The 22,825-nt window shown below is 40.1% G+C and overlaps 2 protein-coding genes across 6 annotated transcripts; both read left to right on the top strand.

The window, feature by feature from the left end:
* The first annotated feature begins 921 nt into the window (after window positions 1–921).
* Ca-beta (Calcium channel protein beta subunit) lies at window positions 922–17,074 on the top strand. 5 transcript variants are annotated; one of them, XM_070216184.1, is made up of 11 exons: window positions 922–1,281; window positions 5,175–5,453; window positions 6,386–6,502; window positions 6,897–7,118; window positions 7,181–7,256; window positions 9,009–9,505; window positions 9,569–9,736; window positions 9,798–9,912; window positions 10,368–10,637; window positions 12,559–13,036; window positions 13,205–17,074. In XM_070216184.1, the coding sequence occupies exons 1-11, from the start codon at window positions 1,210–1,212 to the stop codon at window positions 13,650–13,652; spliced, it is 2,742 nt and encodes a 913-aa protein (XP_070072285.1). In that variant the 5' UTR covers window positions 922–1,209; the 3' UTR covers window positions 13,653–17,074. The 5 variants fall into 5 exon arrangements, with proteins under 5 accessions (XP_070072285.1, XP_017012748.1, XP_017012745.3 ...); XM_017157256.3 differs by lacking the exon at window positions 922–1,281 and having other exon boundaries at window positions 5,204–5,453; window positions 7,181–7,295; XM_017157254.3 differs by lacking the exons at window positions 922–1,281; window positions 12,559–13,036; window positions 13,205–17,074 and adding an exon at window positions 11,098–11,481 and having other exon boundaries at window positions 5,204–5,453; window positions 7,181–7,295.
* A 518-nt stretch (window positions 17,075–17,592) lies between these two features.
* Window positions 17,593–22,135, top strand: LOC108067909 (D-3-phosphoglycerate dehydrogenase). The gene is made up of 6 exons (XM_017157185.3): window positions 17,593–17,794; window positions 18,350–18,400; window positions 19,669–19,823; window positions 20,787–21,006; window positions 21,072–21,204; window positions 21,666–22,135. The coding sequence occupies exons 1-6, from the start codon at window positions 17,711–17,713 to the stop codon at window positions 22,019–22,021; spliced, it is 999 nt and encodes a 332-aa protein (XP_017012674.2). The 5' UTR covers window positions 17,593–17,710; the 3' UTR covers window positions 22,022–22,135.
* Window positions 22,136–22,825: the final 690 nt, after the last annotated feature.

Here is a 22,825-nt window from a genome sequence, read left to right as displayed (position 1 = left end):
TTATTTTACTTTGTAAATACTAATGTTTGGAAAATTTCGATTTTTAGAAATAGAATAGCGAAGATAAAAAGATTTTATTTATAAATCGATTGACACTCTATATTTGGACTATTAAAATTAAATCGATTTACAAAGAAAACTTCATTCTTTAAATTTTTTAGAAAAAAAATAGCGAAGAAAACAAGATTTAATTTATAAATAACTTTTGTCAGTACAGAAATTCTGTTCAATAATTTTAGAAAATAATTACTAGAAGAGTTAAACATTAAACATTTTCCCGATTTAAGCCTGTGAAATGATTGACACTATATATTTGGACTAATAAAATTAAATCGATTTACAAAGAAATCTTTATTCTTTTTATTTTTTAGAAAAAGAATAGCGAAGAAAAAAATATTTAATTTATAAACAATTTTTGTCAGTACAAAAATTATGTTCAATAATTTTAGAAAATAATTACTTAAAGAGTTTAACATTAAACATTTTCCCGATTTAAACCTGTGACCTCAGATTCCTAAAAAATTGCACAGCAAAACAAGAAAGCCCACATTCGCCTGGCATAGAATTGTCACCTAGTCGGATGAATTTATATTATTACTGCAGCCGTCATTAAATAGATTATTGAAAACCATTTTCCGAGCATCTCACCTCTTGAAATTCCCATTACTAAATGACTCTCGGCGATCTCCTAGGGATTCTCTCTCGCAAACATTTTTGTCAATGGATGCGGCGCGGGTGCCAAAAATATTGTCAGTCGAAATCGCTGTCTTGTGCGGTCGGTCGGTCGTTTTTTTCGTCTCCGCCGCGAACCGCTGAGATCTGCTCCACATTGCCTGGCCAAAGCAGTCGCAAGTGGATCACGCATTCGTATCGCCTATATAGCCCCGATATTTGTGCATATTTTGTCCAGAAGTGCTGCAGGATAGCGTTGCCCTAATCCAAATCGCTGCCATGTGTCGTGCTCGAAATCACTAAAAATCTGCCCCATTGTGACCCCAATTGTGTTCTCGGGTGTGTGCGTGTGTGTGGCTCTTGGCCATTTAACAATTAGTGGCCATAACGCCTGAGTGTTTGTTTATTTTGCTCGGCGACCGCAGAAACGATTCCAAAAATGATTGCATAATTGACTTCGGGGGGGACAATTTGCGCGCAACGCACACCACATTTCGATTTCAATTTGAATTCCGTTTGTGATTCCATTTCATCGCCATGAAGAAGCTGCATCTGGGGGCCAAGCACAAGGGCAAGTCCTACAAGCCCTTCCGGAACAAGAACCGTCGGGTGAGTAAGCAAGGCAGTAAGGGATCTGGTGGCCAGATCCCAACGATCTACAACCCTCGCTACTTTAATGTCGCGGCCCTGCCCCCGGGCCCGGGCGGAATCTGTATATTTTTATCCACTCGATCGCTCGCAGACTGCTCGCCCTGCTTGTCAGGCTGTTCGCGACCATTTAAATACACACACACGGAGTGCCTACAGTGCGTATCAAAACGAGGTGTCAACTGGGCGGATGAGCGATTAGCGAAAGACAATAGGATGGCAGATTACTCATACGACTAGTTGTCCTCTAACTAATTATTACATCTGGCTTTCATACTTTTTTGGGGTTTTTATATAATTTGTTAAATTATGTCTTAAGTTATAGATCCAAGCCCGCTTTAATACGGCTAAGAATTAGTATACATTTTAAATCCATATCTATCTTATTAAAGAACTGTTAAATGAAATTTTTCTGAATGCATATTTAAAACATTCTTCAAGTTATTTAATTATAGCACGGACTGTAGTTCTGTGACTTATTCATGTGTTTTTTTTAATTCTCTAAGTTCTCTTACAGACAATTTGGGGGATAAGAGGCTATCACACCTCTTACTCATCTTTAAATTCTTTACGGCATGCCCGTAAGAATAGTCAATGCTAATACTTTTGCGGCACTTGTAAACGACTTTTCCGATTCTCTCGCTTTCCTTGCATTCGCTTTTAGTTGCCTTTATGGGGGCAATCTCTCAAAAAATTTATAAATTACTTAAATAAATTAAATTACTGCTCTATAAAATCAACACATAATATTAGTCCGATATATAAATACTTAGGATAATTTAACCTTTTTTATTTTAAACGCTATACTGAATCTTAATATTTACTATTTCGATTAAATTTCATTAAAACAAAATGTTTCCATGGACAAGGGATAAATAAACAAAAAAAATACCATAATAAATAAAATTTAAAATTTAAACTGAAAACATCAATTAATGTAAAGATGATATTCACAATTAGGTTTATGTGGTACCTCCATTTAAGGGAAACGCAACTATGAACCTTCTAATGCACGTTTTGCACTCGTAATCATTGTTATTTAAGCCATCTGACAGCTTTACAATGGCAAACGGCAGGTGGGGAGTAATTTGCTGACGCGCGGTCATCGGCAGTGCCGGAAAAGTGGGAAACAATCGGGCTGACCATGAAAATATTTGTCAAGGGGCTGAGAGGGTAATTGCACTGGAATCCAGAGCGTTGACCCACCCGCAGAAAAAACTACCAAACAAATGGGTTCTGATGGGTGGTGGGTGTCAGTGGGCGGTAAGTGGGTAGCACTGGGGTATCGATGGCAACCAAAGTTCATTACTAGTTGTTGGGCACATTGCCCATTGCAAAGTTTTATGGTGCTTTTGGGCAAACGGCGAAAGGTAAACAAAGAATCGACCCAAAGAATCCCAACCTTCACCCCCCACCCTATTCATCCGCGAATAAAGGGGGATCCCCTTTGTTTTTTTTTTTGAATCGCCTTTTGGAAATGTGTAATCGCAAATGGGGACCATCGCCCGCGACCTTCCCCGTTAACGGTTAAATGGCGAGAGTCGGTGAAAGAGAAAGAGTGGAAAGCAGTAAAAGCCGACGGCTGCGCAGAGTGAAAGTGGAGAATTGGCTCCTGCGCATGCTCCTTCGCTCTTTTACTCTCACAATCCCCAGCTACTTGTCATTCTCTCCCCGCTCGCCTGGAAGTAATCGAAAACTGAATGTTTACGTTATGGGCACAGTGTGACGAGAAAATTTTAATAAAAATAAAAGATTTTTTTAAATGAATAATCTAAAATGCAATGTTTTGAGATATCTATTGCTCTACAAACTTACATTTTTAGCATTTGCAATATTATCATTATAGTCCCACCGCAAAAACATATTTTAAAATGAATGCCATTATTAAAAAAACATTTCTAAGGTTTGACATTCGAACAACCCTTTTAATAATCCGTAAGACTCCTAAGCATTTTCTGAAGAGCAGTATAAAACATTTTGAAATAGATTAGATTAAAAAGAATTTGTATGTTTTTCAAAAAGATATTCTATGTATGAAATCTTTGTAATTTTTATGCGAAACTAATTTGATTTTGAGTTATATTTTTTAAAAATATCCTTAGACTAACTTCAGGTCAGGAATATTAAGCAAGTCCTACAATCCAATTTCGGAATCGAATTGGTAATTTTCCAGGAGAAAGGAATTACCTAAAAATCTGTAAAATGGCTAGAAGATTATTAAAATTGGATAGAGATGATAGTTCATAGTTCTTAGAGTTAGATTTAAAGAAGCTGGGATGGGAAGCTCTAATTAAACCAAGAACCCCTCGTTGCACCCTTGTAGATCTCTTATCAGTTAAATAGGTATTTATATTTATGCATGCGACCAACAGCTGTAACCCTTTTGGGAGCGTTTGGCGCTCGCGGGCAATTGTCGGGGTTGCCAACAGGTGGACGCACCGCCACCACCCCTTTTCCACCCCCTCAGCCCCCGAAAAAGTGGGGGAGCTATCGATTTTCCAGGCACACCGCTGACCAGCGATGACAGCGCGCTCATTTTGATGGAGATTTTGTTTTTCAAGTGGGTTTCAGGGGGTGGAAAACTTGGCCACCCCCCCCTCAGCACAAACAACTCCAGTCGCACAGTGGGACGAGAGCGTTGTATTTGTACTTGAAAACCAAATTTGTTTACATTCGCCAGGCCACTTGTGGTGGCGTGTGTGTGCGGGAATGTCCGCATACATATGTACAATAGTATGTTTATCGCTCGAAACGATTGGAGCATTTACGCACTGGAAGCGGACGAGAAAACTCTACACGATTTTCCCAGAGCGGAGCGGACTTTTCGCCTTCCACATACAGAAACGATTCAGTTTGCGTGCGGAGTAGAACTGTTTGAAAGTCGGAAAGGCGAGGGTCCCAATCGAATCGAAATCGAAGGATGTGATTTGAGTGAAATCCTGTAAAAGATATCGTAGCGAATTAGTGCAGGATAAAGCCAGTGAAGGGATTCGAAAACGTTGCGATTCGGTTGGTTTTTCGGAAGTACTCTCGACGGAAATCCGTTTTCGCGACCTATTCGCCTGCTCTCCACCCCCCTCCCTCCGCCCGTGTTTTCCAGTACATTTTGTGTGTGCATATACTAGAAAAAAAGTGATGTGAGCAGAGAACCGCGACCCGACGCCACTGACATAAATTCCTATTTTTAACTTTCCTGGGGCCAAATCCCCGCCGATGCGGAATCAATTGCGATTCGCCAGCCGTATGCAAATTGTGCTGAAATTAAGGCGAGAAAAGGCTGCGGAAATCCCTTCCAGTTAACAATTTAAACTTACTTCGCCTGTGGCTTCCAAACCGTTTGACAATCGTCTCTCTCTCTCTCTTTCCCTCTCTCTGCCGCCGTCTCTCTCTCTCACAATCGGACTGTCTCACTCGCACACTGGGTATCGGTGTTTTTGTGTCAGTGTCAAAATCGAATACCGCCTAACCCGATGATTACAATCGTTAGCCATAGAATATTGCCAATGTCAATGCTAATCAAACACAAAAGTGCTATAATTACATTTTTGTGTCCTGCCAATGAAACAAGTTGAAAGTGGAAGAATATGCTAAGGAAGTCCTGTATAAGCTTGAGCATCCGAATCAAAGTGCTTTTATAGTCTTTTTACAAAACACATGCAAATCTAACCAGCCCGCATTGGTTTCACAAAGTGCTTAGTGGGCCGAAACGCAGTTATTCCTCCGAATAAGTACAAAGATATTATCCCCCCGAAACTCACTCGTCTTGCCAACTCAACGCTCACCGAAAGCGGATAGTAATAAAAATAGTCCTGGGATATACACACGTAACCATTGCCAGCTCAACGTTTTGCCAGCCACCACCACCATCATCGCCATCGCCACCTCCACCGCCACCGCCATCATCAGCATCGCACCATCTGGTGGTGCTGGTGTTGCTGCTGTCCTCGCACCGGCTCGTCGGAAACATCGGCAAGATATCTTCGTTCGAAGAAGACTACCGGGCTGACTGGCCCATGGTGCAGCGCGCCTCATCCTCGGATGCACCCTCCGTTCAGGGTGGCCAACATCGAGAGTCTCGATTTGGCCTTGGATACCCCTCCTACCAGAGTGGATACAACAAACTATTCACACAGGTGCTGAGAACATCCAAACAATTGATTTCTTTCTGTTCTGATCTGTTTACCATTTTTAAACATTTTTTGAAAGGTCAAGAATAGGGCAAGATCTTAACATCGATGATGAACTGTCAGGATGTATTGCACAATTAACTTAACGAAAGTGTTACTTTTAAAACTGTTTCACGTCCGCATGCTACACTTGAAGTAGTATTTAAACTAGGAATTCCCAAAATCCCAAATTGTAATCCAACTTTAAAAATAACATATACTCATAAAAAAAATCGAAGAATTTCCTTAAAATCGAGAAAATACTTTCTTGAATTTTCTTCATCTATAAAGGTTTTCTATATTCAAGGCCAAATTTTCTACTAACAAGAAATTTTTTCTATTTTTAAAGGTAGGCCGATTCAATGGCAAGATTTCTAAAATTTATAAATTAATTTTTATAAGTGTATGGCGAGAAAACGGCCCTTAGAAAGTGTGTCAACATCCTAACGTTGTATACAGATTCATATATTGGGTTGGGTATAAGTCATCACTCGAACTCCGTTTCGTTATGTTTTGGATTTATTAAAACAACAAATAAGCTTACTTAGACATCATATAAAATTTTCCATATTAAACTTTATGTACGTGAATCATAATTGCTTTGAATATTGAATTATAAAAGCTCTCAACTCTTGTCAAAATTTTCAGCCTTCTCCATTGCCAATAGGTTGCCCATGTACTTGCCACCAACTGTTGCTTCATGTGTGGCAACAAGAAATAATCAAAATGGTACATAGTGTGCTGCATTGTTTGGCCACTTGGGTTGGGCTGGGCTTTTGGCAGCAGGCCAATTTAATTTGTTTTCATTTTCAGAGGGCTAAGCTAATTCATTTATCTTTAATTTTATTTTGGGCAAAGTAAATTCTGTACTAAATACCTCTATGTTTTGCCTTCTCCAGGGTTCTGCCGACTCGAACTACTCACAACCGTCATCCGATCTGTCGCTAGACGAGGAAAAGGAATCGCTTCGGCGAGAAAAGGAACGTCAGGCCTTAAGCCAGTTGGATAAAGCGAGGGTATGTAGATGTTGGATTTGTTTAAAAATTGCCATTAAATAAAATCCAAATTGCAATTACAACTTAGTTGTGTGAAATATTTCATTGAAAAGTAATATATTGAAGTGAAATTTAGTACAATAAAAATTATATTTATCGGAAATACAATAACATATTAAAGGCTTTGTTTATTATTATAAAATTTTTACATTCATTCAATTTAATAACTCCTTTAAATTTCCATTTTCCGTCTTTGTGACCTTATGAGGCACTTACCGGTTAATTACTGTGGATTTAATCACTAGATTAAAATAATATAATAAAAATAATTTAAATCTTAATAATATTGTGGCGATTTTTTTGGATATAATGTATTACAATCCAGAAATTTCTAATAAATCCATTTTTATATCAGAGCAAACCAGTGGCGTTCGCTGTGCGAACCAACGTAGCATACGATGGCGCCATCGACGACGATTCGCCGGTGCAGGGCGGAGCAGTTTCGTTCGAGATCCGGGAGTTCCTGCACATCAAAGAGAAGTACGACAATAACTGGTGGATCGGCCGGCTGGTCAAGGAGGGCTGTGATGTGGGCTTCATACCCAGCCCCGCTAAGCTAGACAACATTCGCATGCAGGTTGGCCATAGTTCTTCGCTTAGATCGATTTCGTAATTTTCTAACCCAAAAACCATTTGCAGAACCAAACCAGACCCTCAAGACTGTATGGCACAAAGGGCTCGTCGAGCGGGAATCTTGGTGCGGGCGGACAAGCAGGTGCGGAGCCATCTCGAGGTAGCACACCCCCCACACCTGGTATGACACACATTTCATTCTCCTGATTTCTTTTGGGCGAGGTTTTATTTCGTATCCGTTCTATTCTGTGAATCGAATTAATTTCAATCTATATATATTTTTCGCTGTCTTCTATGTAAAGTGTTTACTTTTGTAAATCGTCACAGAAGTGTGTTTTGTGAGCATCCATAGGTCCGACAGACGGATGCCGAGCCCGACTCGAGCTCTTCGATGTTTATTGTAATTGGACGCGTGTTTTATGATTTTCATTTGAAGCGAACCAAATCAGAACCAAAAAAAAAACCGAAGTGGGCTAAGCTAAATTCCCGTAATTTCGTACTTTTGTGTTTGATCTAATTATATATCATGCGACATCCATAAAACGAGTGCAAGTTTATGCTTAATTATGTACCGAGTTCACCTGGCAATTAGCTTCAAATCCGACCCTAGTTATGCAAACGGTCTATATATCGGCCTCGAGCTAGCCCCAGATCCCAGCATGAAAAGCCGAATCCTCCAGCAGATCGGCCTAGACTGCCTGACCCCCTTTCCCCGATCGCCACCACGATTCACCACTGTAAACACACAAAAGTACACACCTACTTGTATTCAGCTTCAATAGCCACGACTTTCTCCGTCCTAGTTTGTCTAAATCAAAGCTCCTCATTCATGGTCTGCTTGTAAATTAACCTAGCCAATGTGAACACTATTAAATGCACTCAAACTCTCTTTTATCTAACACTAACGGTTGACAACACTAACAAAATGAACAACCACAACGCGACCCAAGATCCCTACAGTACAACACCGCGCAAGAAAAAAACAGGTTTGTCCACGTCTCTCATCAGATCCTCAGAAATCCATTTCAATCGCAAAAACTATCGCTAGCTCTTCCAGTCAGTTTCAGGGTAAAATTAAAATAGCAAAAGTATTGAAAACTAAAATGATTAAAATGGAAGGATAAATGCAAATAAAAATGGATTAGTTTATAATCGATTATTTTGAGAACTGCAGTACTTTTATAGTCGTTAAAGCTTGTTTCATTCTACAATCAATAATTGTAAATTTATCAGAGCAGAATAATTAATCAGTTATTTTATTTCAACTTCTTAACGAACTCTATTAAATTTTCGTAAGTAACATATTCAATAAACTCAAATATCAGAGGCACTCATTCCAAAATACTGATCATCTGTCTGTAAAACCCAACACGCTGTTTTTGCTGTCGTATATAATCTGAATGTAATTTGTCCAACAAAGAGTTTAATATCCCAGTAACTAAAACCTGTAATTAGCTATCGATTATCCATAGAGTTATAGAGTTGTGTAAAGTCTAAATAGAACACTTCATATTCGAGTAGAATTAAGTTAAATACTTGTAGGAAGAAACCTCACCCTCGAGTTGGCATTTTGAACAGCATTAAATGGTGCGTAGACCGGTGAAAAAAGAGATACAAATTCAAACCAACCTGAAATTTCGAACCTGCCGTAGACCGACACAGTTACCTGGCACAAAAAAAAAAGAGAAACACCCACAAATTGCAGAGGGAAACCCTGCGACAAAACACTGTATATACTACTTACTAACCCACAAGCGTCTTACGTATTTACGATAATAATATCTGAAATTGGCCTAGCAATTCGTACTGATCGATCGCACTGGCTCGTACCAATCATAAGCTCGCTCATCCGTTGCCATTATCTCGTCCTGTTTGCCATGATACTAACGCTCAGGTGACGAATCAGATTCCATGGGACCAGGACGACATGGCAAGACCCCGGTGGCGGCGGCCAACAAGGAGAAGCGCAAGCCGTTCTTCAAGAAGCAGGAGACGGCCAGTCCCTACGACGTGGTGCCCTCGATGCGGCCCGTAGTCCTGGTGGGGCCCAGTCTCAAGGGCTACGAGGTGACCGACATGATGCAGAAGGCCCTCTTCGACTTCCTCAAGCACCGCTTCGAGGGCCGGATCATCATCACGCGGGTAATGGCCGACATCTCGCTGGCCAAGCGCTCCATCATGAACAATCCCTCGAAGCGGGCCATCATGGAGCGATCCTCCAGCCGGAGCGACTGCCTCGGCAAGGTGCAGGAGGAGATCGAGCGCATCTTCGAGCTGGCCCGCTCGCTCCAGCTGGTCGTGCTCGATTGTGATACAATCAATCATCCGTCACAACTAGCGAAAACTTCATTAGCGCCAACAATAGTGTACTTAAAGATTAGTAGTAGTAAGGTGAGTACTTCGTTCGATTTGGGTATATAGAATGTCTGGCATTTCTTGATTTTCTTCCTGCAGGTTTTACAGCGTTTGATCAAATCACGTGGCAAGTCGCAGGCGAAAAACCTCTCCGTTCAAATGGTCGCCGCCGAGAAGCTAGCCCAATGTCCACCGGATATGTTCGATGTAATCCTAGACGAGAATCAGCTGGAAGACGCCTGCGAGCACATTGCCGAGTACTTGGAGGTGAGTTGGGTTAGAAGTTTGATCTTGACTGATCATGACTAAATCAAAACATCCCTTGTAGACCTACTGGAAGGCCACCCATCCGGACATAAGAGCTGTGCCGCCCATCGCCCGCCCCCTGCCACAGGAGGCTTCGCCCTCCGCCGATCCCGCGCGTCTCGGTCCGACGCCTCCAGGTAAAGGAACACCTGCCCGCCCGATCGGGTTCATCTACGGTCGCATTGCCATTTTCATTCGCGCGATTCCACCAAGTCCCAGCCCATGCCCAAGAAGCTGCGAAATTTCAATCAAACCAATATCGAAATCGAAATCAGAGTCACCCATTCAGTCTCACCCCCAATTCAAACGGAAACGATCCGACCCATTAAACACATATCGATATCAAAAGCTCAGTATATGTATACATTGCGACATTATGTATGCACATACCGAAAAAATCCGATCACCAGTAAACAATTTTCATTTGCTTCTCAACATACTCAACACAATTATACAAAATACAATTCTAAAATTTGTCTCTTTCAAATTTAAATTCCCATGACTGTACCGATAAACCAATCGATTCTCCTTCTGGCTCTCTCTCCCTTTCTCCGCGCGGTGGGCATGGTGTTGTTGTTACGCACATGAGCAGTAGATGGCGAGGAGTTTATCGATGAGCAGGATCAAGATCCCAGGATGGGCATTTCCGGCGGAGAGCGCGAGGGAAGTCGGGAGCGCGATCGCGATAGCAGGGAAAGAGAGCGGGAGCGCGAGAGGGAGCGGGATTACTGGGATCGGGAGTTCAACAGAGATCGCAGCTCCAAGGATCGGGAGAGGGACCTCGAGTGGGAGCGGGAGAGGGCTCGCGAGTGGGAGAGAGAGCGGGAACGAGATTGGGATAGAGAGTTCGATTGGGACCAAGGTAAATTTCGTTTATACTGTTTCTTTTCGTTTCGTTTCCTTTTTACCGATAATATATACGTAAACTCATTAAGTATCATATTCCCTAAGATTCGAGTTTGTATCAAAAAAACAAAAATAGCAAATTGGGTCCCCTAAGGCCCGTAACTGAACGATCCATTTAAAGTTTAGCTAGAACTACTTCCCTTGTCCCAAGATATAAGCCAGTTGAAGATGTAGTTCATTGTATCTCTCATGCTTCTTTGTACATAGACTCAGGTCGAAAGTAGCTTCGGATTTACCCCTATCGACATACCGACTCACATCTCCACCCATCGATTGTACGTAGCTACAGCTCATGGCATATTTACCGATTCCCGCTTTCTAGACACCTTTTGTACATACATATCTATACAGAAACTCCGGTATCCTCAACTTTTCGTTTATTTCTATTGTTTCTATTTTGTGACCACACTTTACAGCATTCACAGCACGTGACATACCCGGTCCCTTTACAACAATGCTATAGATATCAAAACCAATATCGAGTTCAAATCCAACCACCAAGACCAACACAACTGCGACATCAACAGTACAAAGCCAAAGACAATCGAAACCGAATTGAAATCGAAATTGAAATCAAAACCAAATCAAATGGAACAAGCAAAAGAACCTAAGAACCGACATCTCCGACATCTCCGACGATCTCCACAAGTACAACTCTTTTCAAGAACTCCAGATGAGATAAACGATGCCTAGAACACCAATACGTAGATTGCCCACTAACGTTAGCTGACTAATCTTAGTCTTTCTCTTTGCCGTTTGAGTTATACTAACCGATTAAAACCGATTTGCACGACATTTTAGAACCCCCCGGCGCGCTTTTTCAAGCATCTGACATTCACCGAAATCGATCCAATCGATCAACCATTCGTGCGTTTTACCGACTGACCTCTGTACTTGTTTTTAGTTACACCGGGCGTTGTGCGCCTGTAATCTGCCGCGATCTTCGCCAACCTCTTCTACTCGATTTTCACATTCTACCGGGTGTTTTCCTAGATCAGCTCAACTCAACCCGAATCAGCTCAGTTATAATATATATGTATTCCGTTGTTGTCGATCCTTATGTTTTCACCATTTCAAGTTGCAAAGCCAAATCATCCAATCGTTTAGATCTGGTTTAGTGAGTACCGAACCCCCGTGATGTGTTTGCGTTACCCATTCCATTTTGGTTATCTTTATTACTGGTCCCCGAGTTCATCCCTGTTCCCCCAAACTTATACCATGCATAACTGACGCCAGGACTCGTTTGTTTGCTGATTTTATTTTCCTTTTTTTCAGCGAATAACAATATAATTTTAGTTGTACTGTTTTAAAAACCTAACCAAACGTTTTATAACCATAAAAGCTTTAGAGTCAAGAGATTTTAAATTTAGTGTTTAAATACAGATCACTAGGTCACATAGAGTTTGTTCATTAAAATCACGTTTGAATAGGTTGGCTCTTACAATACTTTGAAATTACTTGAAATTACTCAAATATCATTATTTTTCTTTACAAAATGATTACAAATTAAATTCAAATAGTATAGAAAATAAGTAGTATTGGATAATAATAGTCGTGAAACAAGGTAGAACTGAAAAAATTATTATACTTTATAACAATAGTTATTAGCTGTAAGTACCTAGGACACATTCGAAGAGATTTCAGTGTAAAATAACACACAGTAAGGTATTTCCTCTTAGCTAGAGATGGCACAGAACACAAAACCCCAATTGACCAACCATGGTGACCTTTGGCCTGTTACCTCCGCCCAACTATCGCCTATTGACTCCCTTTTTGAATGCTTTAGTTCTGGTTCTCTTTTACGTTTTTCGTTACCCCTAATTGCCTGCCAGCTACTACAACTTCACTAACATAATGCCGTGTTGACCGTTTTGCAGGAGGAACCTCTTACCAGCACAGCCGCCGACAGCCGACCTCCGTTCGCCACCAGGAGCGCGGCGGTGGCGTGGGCGCCGGCGGAGGTGGAGGCGGCGGCGGCGGAGGAGGTGGAGGCGGCGGCGGCGGCTACGAGCGAGATCGCGAGCGAGAGCGGTACGAGCGGCGCGAACGGGACCTCATGCACTACGACCTGAACAGCGACGAGCTGCTGGACGAGCGCAACTTTGAGTATCCGGCGATGAGGAGCGGTCCCAGCGGCGCCTCCCACCACGGCCATCTGTCCAGGGGCGGTCGCCTGCTGGACGATCCGGACTTTGAGCGCGAGGAGGCCCAGATGAGGATGAGCAGCTCCCGCTACGGACCCTCGACCAGGATCGACGATCCACGGGACTTGCCGCGGGGCGCCACCGTTGTCGATCGCGATGAATACAGTCCGCACAGAGGTGGTGGGAGTAGTAGGAGAATGCTTAATGCCATGTAGGAATCGTGGATATAGGGGTGGGATCAGATCGATGCGAGAGTGCCAGGTTTGATGGAAGCACGCGACAATAGTTTTGATCTTGACATAATACACCGTCAATCGCAATCTCAATCTCAGCCTCAATCTCAGTCACAATCGCAATCGCAATTACAGTCCAGGACCAGGTTGTCGTCCAGACCCTTGGGCCTGCCCCGCCAATCATCCCTGCCCAGCAATAGAGCACCCACATCCTACCTGCCACGCCAGTCGTCCCTGGGCACCCACTGGCTGTCCTCATCCTCCAACCAGCAGAGCACCCTTGACCCCGGGCCCCAATCTCGCCGAGAGCTTTATCCACTGCTGCATCAGCCGCAGTCCTTTTCCCAGGCCCGATCCCAATACACTCCGCACTCGTACACCAGTAGCCACGCACCCCAGTCACGATCCCAGTCGCATTCGCAGTATCGCTACTCCGTGCAGGACACGTCCTTCGCCCACCCACCGCGATCCCTGCGCGAGGAGTACCTCAGTCCCACCATGAGCAAGGTCGAGGCTGTCACGCACGCCATTCGCAACAAGATCATCGTGGAGGAGGACGAGGAGGATATCCTGAGCACGGATCGGTTCTATTAAAGAGATTTCAGTCGCCACCCCGCGTCGATTAGGTTTTTTTTGGGGGCAAGGAAAGCAAATGCAGTGCCAAAACACACGACACATTTGTAAATGTTCCATTCGATGATCAGATCAATTTTGGTAGCAAAACACTCAAACACTCAAACACAAACAGAAACACAACATAGTAGCTGGTTAAAGTTAAAGTGAACGTTAAGCGGCGATTAAAGTAAACGTTAGAGCAAACCAAGGAAAGCAGCCCAATGCCAAGTGGGGCCTTATGTGTCTTAAATGCTATAGCTATAGCTAAGTGTAATCAGATTTTATTTGAATAATGTGAATTTAAATTAAATGGTCTAAGCCTAAGATTTAAGCTAGTCAGCTAGACGGTTGAAAATTAAAAGTTAAAGGAGTCCGCAGCCACCCAACAACAATATTTGTTGGTCCCCCAATGGGTCTCGTATTTGTTATGCAATCGATTGACTAAGTACATAAATAAGTGTCAGCTTTAATAATTTAGTGAACGTGTCTTAATCTAAGTCGAGCCACAAAGGAACACACCTGCACACACACTCGAACACACTCACACCAACACTCCCTCAGTTGACTGTGAACCGATTGAAATCTCTCTAATCTCAAACCGATGCCTTATTCTCGCATCAATCCTCTTTCTTCTCTACGCAGAATTGATATCTTGACACTTTCTTCAGCCCATCTGCTAGGAATTCTTCTAGTTGAAAACTTAACACGCAAGTGCGTTTCAAAGCCGAATGATTCATAGGCATCTTCAAATCAATCATTTTTATTAAATTATTATTGAAAACTTAACACGCAAGTGCGTTTCAAAGCCGAATGATTCATAGGCATCTTCAAATCAATCATTTTTATTAAATTAATACCTTATTTATTATTTAGTACCTATGTTTAGTGACTGATAAAAACTTGGATCTTCCTGGAATTTTAGTTCATCTCGTAGACCTTAACCGAACTTTCTAAATACTACCAATAAAATTAAATAATAATTTGTTTTGAGCTTGAAAGAAACGCACCATGTAGACTTCCTCTTCCAACAGCAATACTTTCGACCTAGATACCTTGTCACACCATATCATGCCACACACCTGCCAAAAAGCGCACAGTTCACGATCGCAATTCCGAAATCGAATTTGGATTGCTCGTGGACAGGCCTCCAAACTGGGTCGCGATCGGAATTAGATCACAGTGGCGACCCAGCTTTAGGTATAGCGATTTAAACTACCAGTGCCTTATAAACCATCAAATCGAGTTACACAACAGCACTCCACACCACTCCACTCCTCTCCTCTCCAGATATCTTGCATTTCCCGGCCAAAAGGGATCATCCTCTTCACCTCTACCATCCGCTATGGTCGAATGCGTCAAAATTATTGTTCAAGTATTGTAAGTACCTACACGTAATGTCGAGACGAGAAACGTTGATCTGGCCCATTCCGAACGAGCACTCCCTTTACAATTCCAACCACCATGCTAAATTTGTCGATCATTAGTTGTCGAACTGAGCTAGCGCCCAACAATGATGAACCGCACTGCATTCAAATCGATCGCCACCTCGAGTAAGAGTTGATGAAGAGTAGCTACTAGCTAGTTGATCTGTGCACACCCACAGAACCCATCCTACTGTCCAGGGACTACAGCTGAATTCCACAGAGTTTGTAGGACGGTGTAGCGGACAGGCCAGGCCATTAAGCCGGAAATAAAAGCAAAAATCTAGTACTTTTTTATATAAGAGATACAAGGTGATATAACTAAATTTTGGAAAGCAAATTTGAACAGCGCACGACAAATACAGATACCCAGAAGAAATTGTTAGCAACATTCAGGAGGGGAAAGGATTAGAACTCAGACGGGCTGCAAAAAGAAGGAATACCAATTGGGAGTGGACATCCAGAGGTATATTTCCAAATTACTTTCAAAGTGCAGGGCTCTGGAGAATGTACGCCTTTCCCTTGAAGCGAATTTGGATGGGGTTGGCCAAGGCACTGGAGGCGCTTTAACGAGGAACAAAACATTTAAATATAACGGAAAGCAGCATACGATACGCAAGCACTTCTTGTAAAAAGTGGCAAACCAAAATGATCTATGTATTAGCTAAGCCTAAATGAAATATTACTTTTTAATACTAGCATAAAGTTAAAAACAAAACTAGATACGATCCTTCGCAGCTAAAAAGGGGACAAACGGAATACTTAAGTTTAAAAGATCAGTTGATGGGAATGTGTATGTTAGAATATTGCACATAATTCACAGAACTGGTAATTCAATATATGATAATGGTATATATTAAAAGATACACACATTTATAAAGGTGCATATACATTTATACATGAATATGTATGTTCTTACTATAATTAACAAAATTTAAACCAAAACAGATACATCAGCCGGCATTTTGTAAGCGTGAAAACCGAAATATGAACAAATTAATATGGAATAAAAATAATAGATTATCCCAGATATTGTTAAAGGGCAAACTTTGCCATGCAAATTTCATCAGATCTGATAGGAATATGTTGAAGATATTTTGTAAGATGCCTTAAATTTCTCAACTCAAATTCTTTGAAAGTTTCGGAAAACTAAACTTGATAAATTCATATATTCTATTAAATAACCTTCTAGCAGATGGACAAAAAGTCTTCATAAATTTTTGCAAAAACAAACAGGTTTGCTTCTAATATATATCAATTTTTTTGTAATAATCAAATCTTATTTCCGATTAACGAACAAACAAAACCAAGCAATTTAAATTTGTTGACACTCTAAAGAACTAAAAGAAACACACACAAACAAATTTTATAGCAAGAATACTGAAACTTTAAAGAGGATACGCCTATATATAATTAAATTTAGCGGTAATAACTTCTCTACTTTTCAAGCCACTTTAATAAATAAAAAGCAAACCTTATTTTTTTAGCCTAAATCCCTTATTAAACTGATGAAGGAAGTGGAAAAATTGACAAGAGCACGCCTGAGAAATCCCTATTCAATATATTATGATTAACCAAAAGATCCCCACACCGAATACCCAGAAAAAACACAAACTAATTGTGAAAATATCAACCCCAATCCAAATTTATATAGAATATTTTATACATGCAAAACATATACATATTGTAAAAAAAAGAGAAAACAGTAACTAAAACCCAATCAGCAATTTCCAAGAATTGTATGTAAATAGTTTATGATAATTAAATTTGTTAGCACTTTATTTTGTTACGAACTTTGTAATATTCCTCTGATTTAATGGCAAGGATGATCATCTGCAGTCTTCTCGGCCATGTTTTGTTGTTTTTGTTTTCATTTTTTCGCATTCAAATGTTGTTAACAATATGTTTTTGGAAAATACGTAGTTAAATGAAAGCTAAATTGCAATTAAAAGCAAATACAATAAAAATATTGAAAATAAACTGGATTCCTTTTTTCTTTTGGGGTGGTATTTGGAATTAATAGGTATGGTTGAATAAATCTAATAACTGAGCGATTTCCTACAATTACAGATGAAAAATGTATTCCCTTTAAATGTTATAATAACGGGTAATCTATATTGTGGGGTTCCCTAAAGTCACAAATACAAATTTTGGTTTTAGACCGAACTTGTCACTTAGCTCTGTCCCGTTTTTCTCAGTTTGAAACTATTTACTTTAACTAAAAATATTAACTAATTATTAAATGTAAATTATATATTTCAACCTGGGGTCGCACATGGGTTAAAATTGTTGTTTTCGAAGCAAAATCGAAAACAACTCACACGCACACCCAAAAAGAACAGATTGCCCCAAGAGAAAGAGCGAGAGAACTGGGGTTCCACTGGCGCTCTCCGATCTTTCCAGGCGGTTATCACCCAGAAAAACAACACTCACATTGCACCGGGGAGAAGTACAAATTGAAAGTCAGGTTCGATAACCCGACGTTCCCGCTCTCAAAGTCAGTTCAATTTGTTTGCTCAGAGACGCAGATCGTGAGTGGCGGAAAGTAATTGGCAAAAATTAACACAATCGACCGGTTGTCCAGATTGCCCAGATATACTATTTACAACAGCAAATATGCCGCTTAATATCAAGAAAGTCCTGGTCTGCGATGCAGTGGACAAATCCTGCGTGGAGCTGCTGGAGCAGCACGGGATTAATGTAAGTTTCCTAAATCCCCTGACGTGACAAGCGATTATGTGCAGACTTTGCAAAAGCTTACACCCATACAAGTGCCTTAAAGTACAGTGCTCCCTCGAAAAAAGAAGCTCAGCTGCAGTTGCTTTTTATTGCATTTTCTACATAGCATTATTACTGGTAAAAAATATTTGATTGAAAATTTATCGAAAGAGGATCTGCACTTTAAAGATATTTGAATTTAAAAATTATTTGTATTTTATTGAGTTTGTCTGATTTCTAATATTAAATTTTAATATAAACATTTCACTAAAAAATGTCAGTCTACAATTAAATAAATTCAATCTCAATGGAGAAGTAAAATATTAATAACAAATTAAATAAAATTAAAAAATTAATAATAGTCGTATATTTGTTTTAACCTTATTTTACAACGATCGTGTATGATAAGTCTCCACTGTAAATGAATTTGTAAGCATGTAAAGAAGCTTACAAGTGGGCAAACAGAAAATAGTTGCACTTAATTGATTGCACAATTTAATCAGAGTTGTTGACCATTTATTTTTGTTTTTTGACAAGGTTACCTACAAGCTGAAGCTCCCCGTGGAGGAACTGTGTCAGGAAGTTAAGGTAAGTGGCTTTGGGATTACAGCACAGGTGAATAAATAAATACTACATATGTAAGAGATAAGTCGTTGTAATTGAAAGCTCTCTAAGCGATTCAGGTGCGGTTTTAAAACACGTGCGCTGAGCTAAAATATTGCTGCATTTCCTTACATTTGTGTGGTGGTAATTGTGGCTGTTACATAATGACAACATACATATCTCAATTAGTCTGTAACTAAGCAACTGACTACATAAGCACAAAATCCGCACAGCAACTTGAAAGTGTAAAACACAAGACTGCACAAGTATGTGTGATTTAGTATTCATAAGTGTTATCGGCAACAAGATTCTCATCTAACCCGACTGTAAAGTGTTTGTAATTAAATCTGTTTAAACCTCATTGCAAATTAGTGATAATGAATTGATGGACGATAATCATATAGAACCCTTTATAAAATAATAATACATTATTTTGTATTTTAATTTCAATTTACAAAGTCTTGAAAGCTTATTCGCTTTATCCTCAATTAAGTATTTTAGCCCGCTTATATTCAGTTTACAACAAAAGACTTTCATTTATTCTCCTAACTTATTTAGATTTGCTTTTAGTTGGGAATTTTATTTGATTTAGAGAAAGTTATTTTTCACAAAATCATAAAACAATTTGAAGGGTCAGAAAAATATTCGACAAAAAATATGTTTCTTTTGTACACAGAAAAACAATTTAATACGACCAACATGTTTTTCATTTTAATTTGTGGTACCCCGTATTCTGTAAAGTATAGGTTTGCATTGCCTAACTTTTTCATGAACTTAAAATATATTGAGAAGGTTTATAAAATTTCAATTTTTTAAGCAAACGATACTTTAACTTTATTTGTATGTACAATATATGTTTGCCCTTTTTTGGTAATAAAATAGTTTCCGAGAACCACTTTAAAGCTTGCGGCGCTAGACATTGTTATCAGGCTTAATCGAATTATTCTTATCACACCAACTGCCGATCAGACGATGTTGCCCCAACATAAAATATATTGTTCCAAGTGAGACTGAACATTTCTGGGAAAAAGTAAACTAATGAATCGAACCAGAAACATTATGCCAGACCAATACTTTTTCAAGATAATATATAATTGACCACCAGGTGTTAAGGGGTATCAATCGCGCTGCCAGACGAAAACAGTTATTGGAGCACTTAAAATGGTCAGCGAAATGGTTTAGGGAATTACACGAAAATTTACAAATATTTATATTTACACAGATGCTAATTATTAAATTACCCCTCATTCCAGAACTACGACGCTGCCATCGTTCGCTCGGATACGAAAATAACCGCGGAAGTTCTGGCCGCCGGATCCGGCAGTCTGAAGGTTGTTGGCCGTGCGGGGGCGGGCGTTGATAACATCGATGTTCCTGCAGCCACGGCGCACAATGTCGTTGTCCTGAAGTAAGTCCCTCATAAGCTCTTGGTGCATTGTACTCGGGGAAAAAGAATTGCTCCGAGCACTGTGCAAGAAAAGACCTGAAATATTAGTATAAATATATAGAATTAATCGATTTAAAGTGAAACTCAAAAGATTTTAGGGACTTGCAGCTCACAAATTTCTTATTATTTTTATTCAAAGAGAAATAAATGGATTTTTAGTCTGGTATTTTTCGTACTTCAAATAATTGGCAGAAAATAATTAGACATAGGTAAGGTTTATTAGAATTGCCTAGGATTATTTGTAACCAGATGGAACCAAACTACTTCTTAAGGTGGCACAGTAGATAAGTATATAATAATAGTTTATTCAAACTTAACTTTTATTTTGAGTTTCTAAAAGAATTCAATGCTTTGATTTGCGGATTGATATTGATTTAATGGCTATTTTAAGAACCTCGTCAATCATCAACAAACAAAACAAAATATAACCAATAACAGTTTAAAGGCAATTTTAAGATGATAAGGGTCTCCAAAGCATCTGCACATTCTGGGAGTGCTGCATAGTGTAAGCCTCGATGGCGCAGCTCCCGAATAATTATGCGCATTCTGAATCGCTGGATTGGCAGTCGCCATCGCATCGCATCGCAGCACAGAACAGAACAGAGCCATAGCCATGACTTGGGTCAATTGACGCCCTTTGACACGCATAATTAAGGGACGCCGAGTGTCAATGGAGGCGGTAGAGAAGGTTTGAGGGCTGTGGGCTGTGGGTTGGTCGCGTCAATGTCAGATGGCCCACAACATTGCCAAGGATACGAGGCAAAGCGCGAAAATTGCCATATTTTGCTGCCATCTTTTTTTCGGGGGGGCATTTGCATAATGCTGTCTAGTCACAACAAACGCCACCCATTGCCACCCGAAACCCACTACTACTGTCTATCGAGGCATTTAGGGAATGTTTAACTAAACTCTCGTCGCTTTCAGCACTCCGGGTGGCAATTCTATTTCGGCCTGTGAGCTGACGTGCATCCTAATTGGCTCCCTGGCCCGTCCCGTCGTCCCCGCCGGTCAGAGCATGAAGGAGGGTCGCTGGGACAGGAAGCTCTATGCCGGCACCGAGCTCTATGGAAAAACCCTGGCGGTCCTCGGACTGGGACGCATTGGTCGCGAGGTCGCCATTCGCATGAAGACCTGGGGCATGCGGGTGGGTTTTGAGAATGCCTATTTACTTAAGGTGAAACTTTTAATCGAACCGTGAGTGCTTTGCAGATTATTGGATACGATCCCATCACCACGGAGGCGGAGGCCAAGGCGGCTGGCATCGAGAAGATGACGCTGGAAGAGATTTGGCCTCTGGCGGATTACATAACCGTCCACACGCCGCTTATCCCAGCCACAAGAAGTAAGTTTAGCTATTCTGTTGCATTTAAAATGGAAACAGCATTTGAAAAAATCAAATTTAATGGCATTTTGAACGTTTTTAAATTATAACCATTTTTATTAAAATTCAGCAACAATACTCGCACTTAGAAATGGGTCGATTTAATCACTAATAGATTCATATTATATTTAAAAAGTTTGTTTCTGTATTAATTTTTTTTTATACAAACTTGTTGTCTTTATTTTTCAATCAACAATTTATAAAATTTTCATTGTAATTTAAATAAATATCTTTTGTCATATTTTCTGAGACTCGAACTCTCGCTCATGGTGATAGCTCTAAACAGAGTCTTTAACTTTGATTAATGTAAAAAATCGGAAACAAAATTCTTATTTAAAGAGCAATAAATGTAAATATATTAAAGTCATTTTAGATTTTATAAAAGGTATAAAAGCTTACCTCAAAATCTAATTTATTTATAGATCTCATATCGACGGAGACCCTTGCGAAGTGCAAGCAGGGTGTCAAGGTGGTAAATGTGGCCCGCGGCGGCATCGTCGATGAACAGGCCGTGCTCGATGGCCTTGAGAGTGGAAAAGTGGCCGGCGCCGCTTTCGACGTTTATCCCGAGGAGCCGCCAAAGTCTGCGGTGACCAAGGCTCTCATCGCTCATCCCAAGGTGGTGGCCACGCCCCATTTGGGGGCCAGCACCTCGGAGGCGCAGGTTCGCGTTGCGGTGGAAGTTGCTGAGCAGTTCATCGCCCTCAATGGAACCTCTCCGAAATACACCAGTTACGCGGGCGTCATCAACAAAGATGCTCTCTCCCATTACCAGTGAAGTAACTCCTATATTGAAACTCGCAGCAAACTCTACATTTTTCTGTCGGCCGCTAAGAATAAGTTTACACGAAACATTGTAAAAATAAATAATAAAAAACATTAAAAACTGAAATATTATTTTGTGTTATTAAAAATAAAAAATTCACTTTAAGGTTTTAACATATTATGTCTTAAGTTGGAAGAATACTCGTAGTTATCTGTTATCTTCGAACTTCAAATACTAATGAAATTGTAAATTTCTGAATACCGCATGAGCAAGTAATTTAATTAAAAGTTAGCGAAAGGATAGCAATATATTTGAAACCCCTTAAACTCGTCCTGCCCTTTGGAACAAGCTTAATATTGAAATTCAAGAAATTTTAATACAATTTTTGGCCACTTTTCTATGTTTAAGCCTTGAGCAAGTGCGAATGCCCCAACTGAACCCACATTTGTGTATTTAAATTGCCATGTTGATATACTAAAACAGCTAGCAGATTTGAACTAAGAACACTAGCATATTATTTATTCTGTTTGCACTGTCGCAGCCTAATGGAAAAAGCAATTCAACTGAATTGGATTTAGAAATAAGAGCTATGTCGGCATTTCTAATAGCTTGTGCTGCCTTTGTTATATTTTTAAATATTTATCAAATTTATCCAATCATGACATAAATTATCACATTTAAAAAGTTAATTTTCTTATTTCTTAAAAACTCCCATCTCAAAATTTAACAAACAGATTTAATATTTAAAACACATTCATGTATTCACATCCGGAATGCACAACAGAAATTAATTTTACCATTATCAATGGGCAGATA

The sequence above is a fragment of the Drosophila takahashii genome, chromosome 2L (assembly GCF_030179915.1).
Source record: "Drosophila takahashii strain IR98-3 E-12201 chromosome 2L, DtakHiC1v2, whole genome shotgun sequence".
Lineage (NCBI taxonomy): Eukaryota > Metazoa > Arthropoda > Insecta > Diptera > Drosophilidae > Drosophila > Drosophila takahashii.
Note: the sequence above shows the minus strand (reverse complement) of the source record. Positions and strands in the feature narration are given on the sequence as shown.

What these genes read in the sequence shown, in the direction of transcription:
- Ca-beta (XM_070216184.1), top strand. Translation starts at nt 1,210, where the DNA reads ATGAAGAAGCTGCATCTGGGGGCCAAGCACAAGGGCAAGTCCTACAAG. An exon ending in GCCAGTTGGATAAAGCGAGG is followed by an intron (nt 6,503 to 6,896) that starts GTATGTAGATGT and finishes TTTTTATATCAG; the next exon opens with AGCAAACCAGTGGCGTTCGC. An exon ending in TAGACAACATTCGCATGCAG is followed by an intron (nt 7,119 to 7,180) that starts GTTGGCCATAGT and finishes AACCATTTGCAG; the next exon opens with AACCAAACCAGACCCTCAAG.
- LOC108067909 (XM_017157185.3), top strand. Translation starts at nt 17,711, where the DNA reads ATGCCGCTTAATATCAAGAAAGTCCTGGTCTGCGATGCAGTGGACAAA. An exon ending in AACTGTGTCAGGAAGTTAAG is followed by an intron (nt 18,401 to 19,668) that starts GTAAGTGGCTTT and finishes CCCTCATTCCAG; the next exon opens with AACTACGACGCTGCCATCGT. An exon ending in GCTTATCCCAGCCACAAGAA is followed by an intron (nt 21,205 to 21,665) that starts GTAAGTTTAGCT and finishes ATTTATTTATAG; the next exon opens with ATCTCATATCGACGGAGACC.